Raw genomic sequence first — 12391 nt, 5'->3', positions numbered from 1 at the left:
CCATCACAGAAGGCCACCAAATCGGTCAGGCACGATTTACCATCACCTCCTCACTTCCCACTTGCCTTAGTATAGTTTCCAGGAGGATCTGCTCCATGATCTTGCCTGGAACTGAGGTGAGACTGACTGGCCTGTAGTTCCCCAGACCTTCCTTGTTACCCTTTTTAAAAATGGGGGTTATGTTCCCCCTTTTCCAGTCCATGGGAACTTCAGCAGAACACCACAACTTCTCAGATATGATGGCGGTTTGGCAACTTCATCCGCCAGTTCTCTCAGGATCTGCGGATGCAGCTCATCAGGTTCAATGGACTTGTGCAGCTTCAGGTTCCTCAGATGTTCTCAAACCTGATCTTCTCAGTGGGTGGCTCTTCATTCTCCCACTCTCTGCCTCTGCCTTCTGTGATTTGGGGGCTGTGGCTCAAGCACTTCTTGGTGAAGACTGAGGCAAAGAAGTTGTTGAATACCTCAGCCTACTCCATATCCTGGGTCTCCCGTTTCCTTTTGGAGGGGGCCTACGTTTTCTCTACTCTACCTTTTATCCCCAACATACCTATAAAAGGTTTTCTTGTTGGCCTTTGCCAACAAGATGCTCCTGGCCAGACGTAATTCTGCCAGGGCTTTAGATTTCCTAACCTGATCCCTGGCTGCTCGGACAATTTCCCTGTATTCCTCCCAGGCTACCTGTCCTTGCTTCCACCCTCTGTAGGCTTCCTTTTTGCCTTTGAGTTTGTCCAGGAGCTCCCTGTTCATCCATGCAGCCCTCCCGGTGTTTTTGTCTGACTTCACCAAGTCGGCCAGCCTGCTCCCAAAGATTCTCTTGCCTCTTCTAGACAGCTGGTTCCATTAATAATGCAACAAAGCCTCAAGTCTCTCTAATTTAAAGCCCCCCCTTTTGCTATCTTCTGAACATCTTTGTCTAAACAAGGATACGTAGGTAAATAAATATATGCAAAAAGAGAATAAAAAGGCATGAATAATGCATGCAAAGTTTCCAAGCTAACTCACCTTCAAGCAGACAGCACTAAATTATCCTTACTGAAGAAATGAGGAAGTACTGCTTTTGATTAAAAGCACTTTATTTTCCAGTGCTCTATTTGCAAGCGCTTTTCACACCAGGTAGTTTGAAATAATTTAAAGGACTTTTATAACATAGTGTCTTTTAAATTCCAATGACAAAACCATTAGTTAGCTTACTCCATTCTAGCTGTATGCAGTGCTTATCAAAAGTGACTGATTAACATCTATATTTCACAGGCTAAGACAACAGAACAATATCTAAATGAATTAAAAGATTAAGACTTTGAATTTGAGGATAAACTTGTCTTCACTTGTTCTCTTTATTCTTCATAAAGGAAAAACAACCAAGCAATTTGCATGTGAACTAAGAAATTACTGTGTAGACTTCCCTGATATGAACTGATAATAATGACATTGCTCTGTCTCCCTCACATGCACCCACAAGAAGTACTCTATTCTGAGTGAATGGACACTCTTTTCCCCAACTTTTCTTCAGCAAATCCCAGGTTCTACATACAAACTGAATCTCATACCCTTCAACTCTTTTAATAGTAAGTTAAACTCAAAGCTGCTCCCTAGAATTAGCTGCATATCAACTCTAGAGCTTCTTTAACCAGCTTTTCCATCTTTCTTGTACCCAAATTAGCCATTGTTTTATGTGTGGTTGATGCTGGCACACACCAATGGAAGTGAAACTTTCATCTCTATTCATGTTCACATACTGCCGCCCTCGCTTTGCACCAGCTCCTTTACAGCTGCAGGATGAATCAGACTGTTTCTCTGATCTGACTGAAAATTAACTTCACTAAAGAATTAAGTGGAACCAGCTTCATTCTTGTAATGGAATTAAAACATCCTCTACAGCAGTAAGCAAGCACGGTCCCACTGGCAGACAAGCCACTGTGACCACAAGTATCAGGCACTGCCCTTTATCTCTAGTACAAGCTCAACAGTTGCCCGACACTTTCAGACGTGACAGTCCTGGGGCACATTACTGTGTTTTGACCTGTGACACTGCTACCATGTCTGTGCAAGAGGCTGCCTCATGCAACTCTGCAGAGTACTACTGCTGACATCTAACTGTATTTCTGAAACATGATCTGCTGAGATATCACAAAACCATTTAGCCACACAATTAAGACTGGGAGGTACTTATGTCCCATTTAAAACACATTTCTCACACAGCTTTCAACATATGACGAAGGAGGAATCTGAGATTATGGTTAAATATGGTAACCACTACTCACCACAGATGAAGCTGGTTCTGATTAGTCTGTGGCACAGCAGCCAAGGAATGGAGATGGCTGAGCAGCTGGACTCTGTAATGAGGTTGGATGTGATGCATCCGATAGCTAAACATTTCTAGCAGAGTGTGCAAAATTCCCCATGCATGAGATTTGAACACTGTTGGCAGGAGCTGACCTTAAGAAAAAGAGTTTGTAAAGTAAGTTTTCCAAGTGATTACACTTTAAAATACAACTACAGACTACACTGTGGACAGACAGTGATATAGAGCTGCAAGTCAGGTATTTGATTTGAAAACTCTATTACCTCTAAAGAGTGCATGTGCACGCACTCTCTGAAGATGCTGCATATGCGTAGATCTCAATAATCTTTTGAATGAATACACACAGCAGACATGCAAATTATTTTAACAAGTGCAATTAAATATCATTTGTGTCTAAATAAGTAACTGTTTATGATTTTCCATTAAGCATATTTTTGCACAATGCAGCCTAACTAGGAAGGTCCTGACCATACAAGTGATGGCATAAAGCGACAGTAGCACACTCATCTGAAATCCAATGCAGCAGTAGGATAACTACTACAATTTATTTTATATTACAATAATGTATACACGTATTCAAGATGCTGCATCATTAGATTTTCATTTTTACTACGGTCTTTAATTGCCATTAGAAGAAAATGCAACTGAACAAAAGGAAAGGGGGGGGAATAAAGGTTTTCTTTCTTACTGATAAAGCCTTTGATGCCCAAGGATTCTATTTCCATATAAACCAACAGGCGACTATAGGTTTCCACAAGAGCAGGAGCCAAGGCCACACTAGATTTTGCATGAGCCAACTTAATTACCCTTGTAGCTATGCTATGAATCAGACTGAGGAAAGAAAGAAAGAAAGAAAGTATTTTTCAATCAAAACTAAGGACTTGAAAGTTAAGAAATTTATTAAGTAAATCAATAGAGCTACACATTACATGTCTCGACACAGGAAAGCTTTCCTGATGATAATTAGTTACACACAGATTTACAGGTTAAAATAATTACATTAAAAAAATTTACAGGTTAAAATAATTAGTTACACGCAGATTTACAGTTATGCTAGCTGCATACTGTACCTCATTTTGGCATGAACTGTGAGGGAGTCCAAAAGGTTCATTGGCAATGGGGTAATAGATCCTGATGCCATGCAATTAGTCCCTGGAAGAGCTATCCTCATGTTGCCATTTCCATAAATAGTCTCTACTAGTACACCCATTGGCAAAGTGAAACACTCTGAATTGGTTGAATAAGCATTGCACAACAAGGCAATCTTGTAGTCATTCATCTGTAAGCTTTTATTTCTTAAACTCTGTTGCAAAAACCTGTGTGACAAAGAGATTAAACATTAAGTAGAAAGAAACAAGCAGGAGAATACACGTGCATTCCAGGATTACAGCCACAGTAACCCCAGTCAAAAATCCACTGTAAGATAGTAGAAAAACCAAAACACCTATGAATTGCACCACCATCAAGATGACTACATCTTAAGCCACAGTTTCACTGTGTTATGATTTTCTCATATCAGAGAAATGCCTCAGGAAAAAATACACTTTAAAAATCACCTTTCCAGACAAAACTTAACCCAATGTACTGCTTATCCACCCTTTCCAAACCACAGCATAATAAAAAATAGTAAATTTGTTTTCAGATTCTACATAAATAAAAAAGATTTATTAATTTGAGATGTAATATATTATTTCCATTAGCTCTACGATAATAGTACATTTTGACTTTGAGCTCGCTCTCAGTCCTGCTTCATTTCTTTGAGAATCCTTATAGAGCATCCCAGCACACAATACATTCTGAACACAGACTCGGGAGTTTCCTATTCCATTACGTCTAGAGACAAATCAAAACATAACAAAACCCCAAAAACTCACTCGTGGTGAAGTTTAAGAGAATGAGGAATGGGAATCTGTAACTTGGAGTTGTCGCTATGGGCCTTCCGATTCAGGTGAATCCAAATACAGGTCATTGCAAAAGCATGAGTTGACTGGGGTTTGTTAATGTCAGGTACAGGAATATACTAAAGAAAGAACATAAGAATGTGACATATTGCATGCACTGATGTACAGAAAACCAACTTAGACAGCCAGCATTCACAAGTGAAGCTTTTCTTTTTCTGACTTGCAACAAACACCATAAGTAACATATTTAAAGAACAGATTCTACCCTCATCTGAGTATGTACTTTTAAACCAAGAGCTCTGGAAGAGACCTGGACCTCAGTAATTATTCTGAAAAAAAACCCCCAAAGCAAATCATGTAAGACCTCAGCAAATGAAATTTCATGCTTAGAACACACAAATTCAAGACATATATAGTTACAAAGCATATACTTTTACTCTCAGCCTCACACTTATACATTATGTAGAAACCAATTTTGGTATGAGTTTCCATACCAAAGTGGTTCACCAATATTTTCTGAAAAATCTAACTTGTCTAGCATCACCATTACACTTAGAGACTAATATATTTCTTATGAAAAGGAACAGTTACACTCCAAAATTCAAAAGGTTTTGGCTACAGACTCAGGCATATTACTGCCATTGGAAAAGGCACTCTGGTTCTCTTTTTGCCAACATCAACATTTCTTTCCCTCTGGTACAGTTACTACTGCACAAGCACCACTGATAGCACAAGTGAGACAGCGGCAACACATAATCAAAGGGCAAGTAAGCCAGATCCTTTTAGGAGCAACAGCCATAGATAACATTTAAACCATCTGTGAAATGGAATCCTCAGAAATGCCCAAGTCTCACAAACACTTTAAGTAAGTGTAACTCAGAGCCCATCGCTACAGTTAAATAGCCCCACCACTCTTCCTGTATTTTCTGCAGACAAAAACAATTGCAAACTCATGAAACAAATTGTAATGAAGAATTTTTGTGGGTGAGAACTAACTTAAAAGAGGAAAAAATTGCTACACATCAGTTTGGTACACACATTTGTGTTAACATATCTACTGACCCAAAATAGAAGGCACTATGATAAGAGCAAGCAATCAGGACTTCATGGTGACAGCACTGTCACAATGGAAGTTTAAGAACTTCCCTTAACACCCCCTTCCTCAGGAACCTTCACTCTAGAGGAGTATACAAAGCATTACTAGGATTTTATTTGCTACCGCACAATAAATTGAAAGTAACTATTAATACAAAACAATGCAAAGTGCCTTGTTCAGTTCTTTGCACCTGAAAGTATCTCTCAGTGTTATTATTTTGTTACAGCTCAGGTTTAACAATAAAGTTCCACAACATTATCCCATAATAGTATCCTCAGTGCTTTAACAAACTCCTCAAAACCTTAGTCAAACCGAAGTCCAAAAAAAAGTGAGTTAACACAAGTCTCTTTCGCCCCCAAAAACATTACAGAAATGCGGTTACTGGAAAAACATGGCTAGGAAATCCTGAAAACTTTCATTTCATTATGAAACATCTCTCTCCAACTATGCAGCACACTGCTGTAACACTGACTCCAAAATTATAGTAATATTGACATATGAAGGTCTCAGGTTGAACTAACAATAAAACTTTTAATTTCAGAGAGAAGACTTACTTCTTTCTCAGGATACAGAAGGTCAAAAAGTTTCATAACTGGGAGGAAGTCAGCCAGTGCATTCTTCTGGATGCTGCCAGAGATAAACTGGAGTAACACCCACATCAGATGGTCTCTTCCTTTAATGAGACCACGGCCTGCCAACTGTCAAAAACACTCAGTAACAGACAAATACTGCATGCAGAAGAAAAAAAATCACTCTAAGATTCCTATAAAAGTAGAAGGGCAGACTAAATCAGTTCCAGCAGAGATTACTGGGAATTTTATAGCAGGACTTAAGACAGAAATGTATGTCGTGTTTTCAGAAAGATGGCAAATAGGTACATCACTTCTAACACAGAAACGGACTCTGGGAGGGCCACAACAATTAATGGTAGGATTTAAAATGTATTTAGCTTTTGAGGATCACTGTTTTGAAAAATTAGCAACTCTTAAATATTGGACTTAAATTGTCACCATGTAGCCCTGTGGTCAAGTACAATAATGACATTGCTACCACCAGGCTACAGGTTTTATACTAACTCTGTCTATAAAGAAAGTCTCTGAACCAGAACAACTTGGGCTTTCTTCATCTGGATCCATTAACTTCTTTATCTGTAATAGCAATTCTCTAATAACCAGTACTCTACTCTTAACCTCTACTCTTATTTAGTTTGCTTTTGTTTTAGATCTGATTTGTGCAATTGTGTTGTATAGTGCCTATTGTTTCAATGCTTCATTAACAGTGGTTAAAGGAATGCAATGCTGGTAAAACTAATTTCAGGGATACCAAAAAGAGCAGAGAACTAGAATCCATCACAAGTAAAACATAACTTACATAGTAAATTTTGATGTAACATGGAACTGAGGACAAATGAAGATGAAGCAATGTGTAGTGCATGTTAGAAACTATCTAAATAGCCACAAACTAATCCTATAATGAAGAGAAAGAACATCCCTTTCCTTCCATCAACACCATACTTTCTCTCAGCAAATAGCTCAGGATGTTGCTGACTTACTGTAAACCCCACCTTGCTCTTTTCTTATGGAGGACTGGAACCACCACCCTTAGAATTCAGAGAGGCACTGAGCACCACAGAAAAGGGTAAATACTAGGAAGTGGATCAGTTTTAACCAAATTATTATTAGGAAGTAATAATAACGTTGGACTATGACTGCCAGTATCACTGTAATTGGACAAATGATCTTTGATTAGATTGCTTTGATTAGATTGATCAGACAAACAAACTGTAAGTTCTTTCATTTACACAGCTTGTTTCTTTATCTCACAAACTCAACAGGGCGTTCCCTCTGAAGCTTGGTTGTAAACTGGATGCAACAGCACAGTACTCAGGTTTTCTGCATTATGCCAGTTAATCTCCTTACACTAGTTACTAGCACATTTTGAGTCCAAATAAAATGCAACAAGCTCTAACTGGATACACTGGAAACAGATCTAGCTTGCAGCAACATAACTTGAGAATTTTTTACTTGCTGCTACACAGCAGTTGTGGTTTTAAAATCTCTCCTACCAAGTGGGAGCGATACAAACAATTTACCTTTTGATGGAGTGACAGGACCATATGAGGAAAACTTGCAAACTGAAAGAGCACAAAGAAAATGAGCTGGCTGGAGAGATGCTGCCACAGAAGCTGACTGGTTCCACCATCATCAAACTTCTCTTCAGTCTCAGACCGTTCCATGGCATACACCACAAGATCCACCAGCTGGTTCTCCAGCACAGGGCAGCGCTGCTTGTGCTGTAAGGCAGAGATCAGATACAGTATTCCAAAAGCCTTGCCATTAACTACGGAACTTGAACAGTTGCAGTTACAGTACAGTATTTTGACAGAAGGCTGGGAAGCATGAAATGAAGTCTGAACTCAAGTTAAGGATAAGCCAGTGTATTAAAGCTGCACTATGTTACAGGTCACAATGATTTTTACATTTCATCACATGGTGATTTTTAAATTTTATCACACATTACACAATTCTCTGCTTAGTTCCAAAACACAGATCATCAATGCACATCTGGGATTTTCATTTGTGCTTTTTAATAAATTCATGCAGAATGTTATTTCTCTGATCTTGCATTAATGGAAAACAAACTCCATTTTTTTAATGCACTGGTGGGGGTTCTTCTGTTTGCTTTGGGTTTTGTTGTTTTGTTTTTTTTTCCCTTCCCTCTTTTCTCCTTTAAAGTCCATTTCAAAAATAGGAGTCACTTACCATAAGGAAAAAGATATATCAATTATATCACCAAACCCAGAGAAAACATGCCAATACAAAATATAGGTGTTTAATTACTATTCTCTTTTTCACTCTCATTTTGGGCTCACCTACAACTAGCAGCAGAAATAACATCTGGTTAATACCCCTATAATTCAGTGCTGTTCCACTGAAACAGCACCACCTGGGACAAGACAAAATCAAGAAGACTTGAAAATTAACCTGATAAAAGTGGTTATGTTCTACATATTGTGAGTAGAACAGAAATTACATCTCATAGTGATGAGCTCTTTAGATGTTAGATTCAGACTGCCATCACAATCTCCACCATAGTGAGCTATGCAAACACAGAAATAATTTAAAATACACACCTTCCCTGATGACTTTTAATAATGATCAAGTAAGGAATGCATTCAGATATGTAAGTTAGTATAGATGTACAGAAAGCACACCCACTACGAGTGGTTTGGAACTCAGATTATAAATCTTAAATTTAAGACCATCAAGTGTAATGTCACATATGAAATTACTCAGTGCAACAACCTTGCATTCATATAGTTATACTGGTACAAAGTACTATTAATAAGGACAAAAAGTTGTGTGGAATTTAACTTATTTCAGACAGTGCTAGATTATTCAGAAATAATCTATCCTCTGTTTGTTTCATTAGAGTCTAAATTCAGGAATGGTCACATTTTTTTATTTTATTTTTTCTTCCACACCCGATGCCTGTAACATAATGCAGCCTTAAAGAAAATATTATCACTTTAATGATACAAAAGAAAAGGAACTGAGCTGCTCAAACACTAATCATGAAAACACAGTATCCCTTTCTAGAGGCAAAAAGGTGCATGTGAAAAAGTTTAAAAAGGTCACCCAAATATTCATAAAACATTTTAAGGATGCCATAGATGAGTTCCTTCACTTACTAGCCAGGCAGCCTAAAAAACCCCTTTTAATTAACAAAGAAATAAATAATAAAAGGAAAGAGAGATGCTGAAAGGAGATGCTTCATGGCAAAATATTACCATCCTTCACGGATGGTAATATTTTGCCATGAAAAAAAAAGAGATTCTCTTCAACTAAAAATAAAATGCAAGAATAGGAGAAGTTGACAAAATATGCTGAACAGCATCCCCTGTTGCATGCTCTTTGCCAGCTCAAAACTGCAGAAAGCTACAATCCCAGCTGTGCTTTCTGGAAGCATGCTTAAGGCAAACCTCTAACTAAACCAGAAAGCACCGGTTACTGTTTCACCTTCTCTTCCAGTACGCAACGCCGATATCGCGGATCAACCACGTTACAGGTTTACAGAGAGCAATATTAACGCCACCGCTGGAGAATACTTTGGGGTTTCGTGGTTCCTTTTTCTCCCCCATCCCAAAGCAACTAATTATGAAGCAGAGCAGGGTGCAACAGACAACACTACAGACTAGTTTATAATCCAGCATGCAAAACTATTACGTACAGGGCTTGAAATTTAATAGTTTGCTAAGCACTGTGTTAATGTCCAAAAGCCTAATCATGTTAGGCTATATTAATTTAGAATAAAGTTATTCAAAGAATAAAACAGGAAAATATTACTGTTAAAAAGAAAGCCAGAATTTCCAGTAGGAATTTTCACTATACTGAATAATTCCAAGATTGGGAAAAGTTTAGGAGCCAGGAAATTAAAAAAAATAAATTCACTCTTTTATTCTGAAAATCAGGCTTTTATTGCTTTAAGAACAATTTTCAATAAGAAATACAGCAGTACTTCACACTCTATCTCCATTAATTTAATTTTCTGGCTTTTTTTTTTTTTCTGTATTTCAAGTGAATATACATTTTTGCACAAATTTTGTATCTATGGTTTTGGAGCACTTGGAAATAAAATACTGTGCTGCATATGAATTTGCAGGATTGGGGCCTTGTTTTATTAATTACTCATAACTAAAAGAACATCTCAGTAAACACTGAGATAAAAATACAGGTGAGAGTTGATTCTCCTCACAAATAAGTAGGAATTCATGTTTGGTATGGTTTAAACAAAACAAAACAAAAAAAACCTGTTTTGGTTTATATATGGAAAAATACAGCATTCAAAACCACTATGGTTTTTTTTCTTAAAGATAATATTATTCAGATTTTTGTAATTTGGTTATATAAATACATATTCTCCATTTCACCCTGAAAATAATATTTAAAATCTGACAAATATATAATCTCACTGAAAACATTATTGAACCATAAAGAAATACAAGGCAGGGGAAAAGCACTACCGTGACAACTTGATACTAAAATTTCTCCCAAGGTCAGCCCCTCTGATGGACTAGCGGTATTTTTTCAGTTGGGTTTTGGGTTGTTGTGGGTTTTTTTTTGTTGGTTGGGTTTTTTTGGTGGGTTGAGGGAGGAGGAGGTCAGGTAGAGTTAAAAGTGTTCCCTAAAAGAAAGAAGTAAGGCTAGCTGCAAGCTATTACAGTTTTTTAATATTTCAAGTACACAACATTTAGCTCAAAAATATTTAATAAAAACCTACACTCTAGAAATGCATCCAGAAGACCAAATCTGAGAGTCCAAGATGCCTGCAAGAGTAAATGGTGTCTCCAAAAGTCCAATTCAAAATGTCTAAGTTAAATGCCTGAAGCAGTTAATACAAGTCAGAACTACAGCCCCTCTCTCACTTCCATTTCCCAAAACTGTATGCTCCCAAGACACAAAACCTTAAAGCTTGTTGTTTATGCCTGATTCTATTTCTACCAAGTTCGGTGGAAGTTTTCAAGCTTTCCTCACTAAAAAACAGAGTAAGTTTCAACAAGAAAGTTGCACTCAATGTTCTCAACACACACTTTTTACAATCAGAAATATATTAAAAAATAATCACACCCCTTAATTTAAGTACTTTGCCATGTTAACACTAATAATATCAGACAGTAAGTTCCCAGCATCAACTTACAATATTTTAAAAATAAAAGGGAAAGGAAAGTTGTTTTTTTAATAATGCATTATGTCATTCCTTTCTCTTAATGATTCTGCTTACACAATGCATGGACAGACATGAAATAAACAACATTTTCCCCAAGCAAACTATTCTGGTTTGTAGCTACAACTACACATTCACCTGAACAGAGTATGGTATAGATAATTTTCTACTCAAAGCTGCAGATCATCACTTGAAGAAACAAGACCCATGAAAATGATCTCTTTCAAATATTTCCCAACTTATAAAAACCAAAGTTTAACAAGATTTTTCATTGTTTAGAGGACTGCAATACAATCCAGACTGTAACTATGCAAGCAAAAATGGCATTTTATTCTTCATGCAAGTCTGTACATACAGAGAAGGTAAAGACACAAGCCAAAATGTTCAAAGTGTGTCCTGACGACACTACTAATGCTCAATTTTAAAAACCAACTGTAAGATCCCTAAACTGAATCTTAATTTGGCATCAGTGTATTAAGATACTTTGAACTGTTTAATAATTTTCCAAAATCCAGATTGTTACATACCTCAACAAATTATTTAGAAGACAATTATTAAGAGTATCACCCCATCTAACAGCAGAATATAAATCAACAAAGAATCACAGAATCATTTAGGTTGGAAAAGACCCTTAAGATCATCGAGTCCAACCATAAACCATTATAAAATACAATTTAAATCTCTACTTCCTATAGACCAGTTCAAACAAGTATACAAGAGAACGTACTGTCCCACACAGAAGTGCACAGTAGTATAAAATAAAAATCCCCGGCCTCCAACAGAAGAAACATTTTGAAGTCTGTACTATTACATCTGGACTTAAAGCCATACACTTGATAAAGGTATTAGAAAACTTCACCACACAACAAAACTTAGAATACTGAAAGGAACATAGCAACCCATAAACAACAAATTTTACTTTCATCTTTCTCTCTGCAAGATTAACAGGAAAGATGGATTTGTACTTTTTTTTTTTTTTTTTTTACACAAGTCAGAGATGGTTTGATCTGGGATGGTTGGATGGCCGGGCCCAGAGTTGTGGTGAATGCAGTTAAACCCAGTTGGCAGCCGGTCACAAGTGGTGTTCCCCAGGGCTCGGTGTTGGGGCCAGCTCTGTTTACTATCTTTATCAATGATCTGGATGAGGGGATTGAGTGCACCCTCAGTAAGTTTGCAGATGACACTAAGCTGGGTGGAAGTGTTGATCTCTTTGAGGGTAGGAAGGCTCTGCAGAGGGATCTGAACAGGTTGAATCAATGGACTGCAACCAGCTGCACGAGGTTCAACAAGGCCACGTGCCAGGTCCTGCACTTGGGTCACAACAACCCCACACAACGCTACAGGCTTGGGGAGGAGTGGCTGGGG

General features: G+C 37.6%; 1 protein-coding gene across 1 annotated transcript in view; it reads right to left on the bottom strand.

The window, feature by feature from the left end:
• Positions 1 to 2264: 2264 nt before the first annotated feature.
• LOC104521125 (mediator of RNA polymerase II transcription subunit 23) overlaps positions 2265 to 12391 on the bottom strand; it is a gene marked incomplete at both ends in the record, with an annotated part of 20432 nt that continues 10305 nt past the window's right edge. The window contains 6 exons of the mRNA XM_029083763.1: positions 2265 to 2439; positions 2994 to 3136; positions 3376 to 3621; positions 4180 to 4325; positions 5857 to 6000; positions 7395 to 7595. Coding sequence (XP_028939596.1) covers positions 2265 to 2439; positions 2994 to 3136; positions 3376 to 3621; positions 4180 to 4325; positions 5857 to 6000; positions 7395 to 7595 — 1055 coding nt within the window. The remainder of the gene's footprint in view (positions 2440 to 2993; positions 3137 to 3375; positions 3622 to 4179; positions 4326 to 5856; positions 6001 to 7394; positions 7596 to 12391) is intronic.

Source organism: Antrostomus carolinensis, unplaced genomic scaffold (genome assembly GCF_000700745.2).
Source record: "Antrostomus carolinensis isolate BGI_N321 unplaced genomic scaffold, ASM70074v2 scaffold9502, whole genome shotgun sequence".
NCBI classification, from domain to species: Eukaryota; Metazoa; Chordata; class Aves; order Caprimulgiformes; family Caprimulgidae; genus Antrostomus; species Antrostomus carolinensis.
Note: the sequence above shows the minus strand (reverse complement) of the source record. Positions and strands in the feature narration are given on the sequence as shown.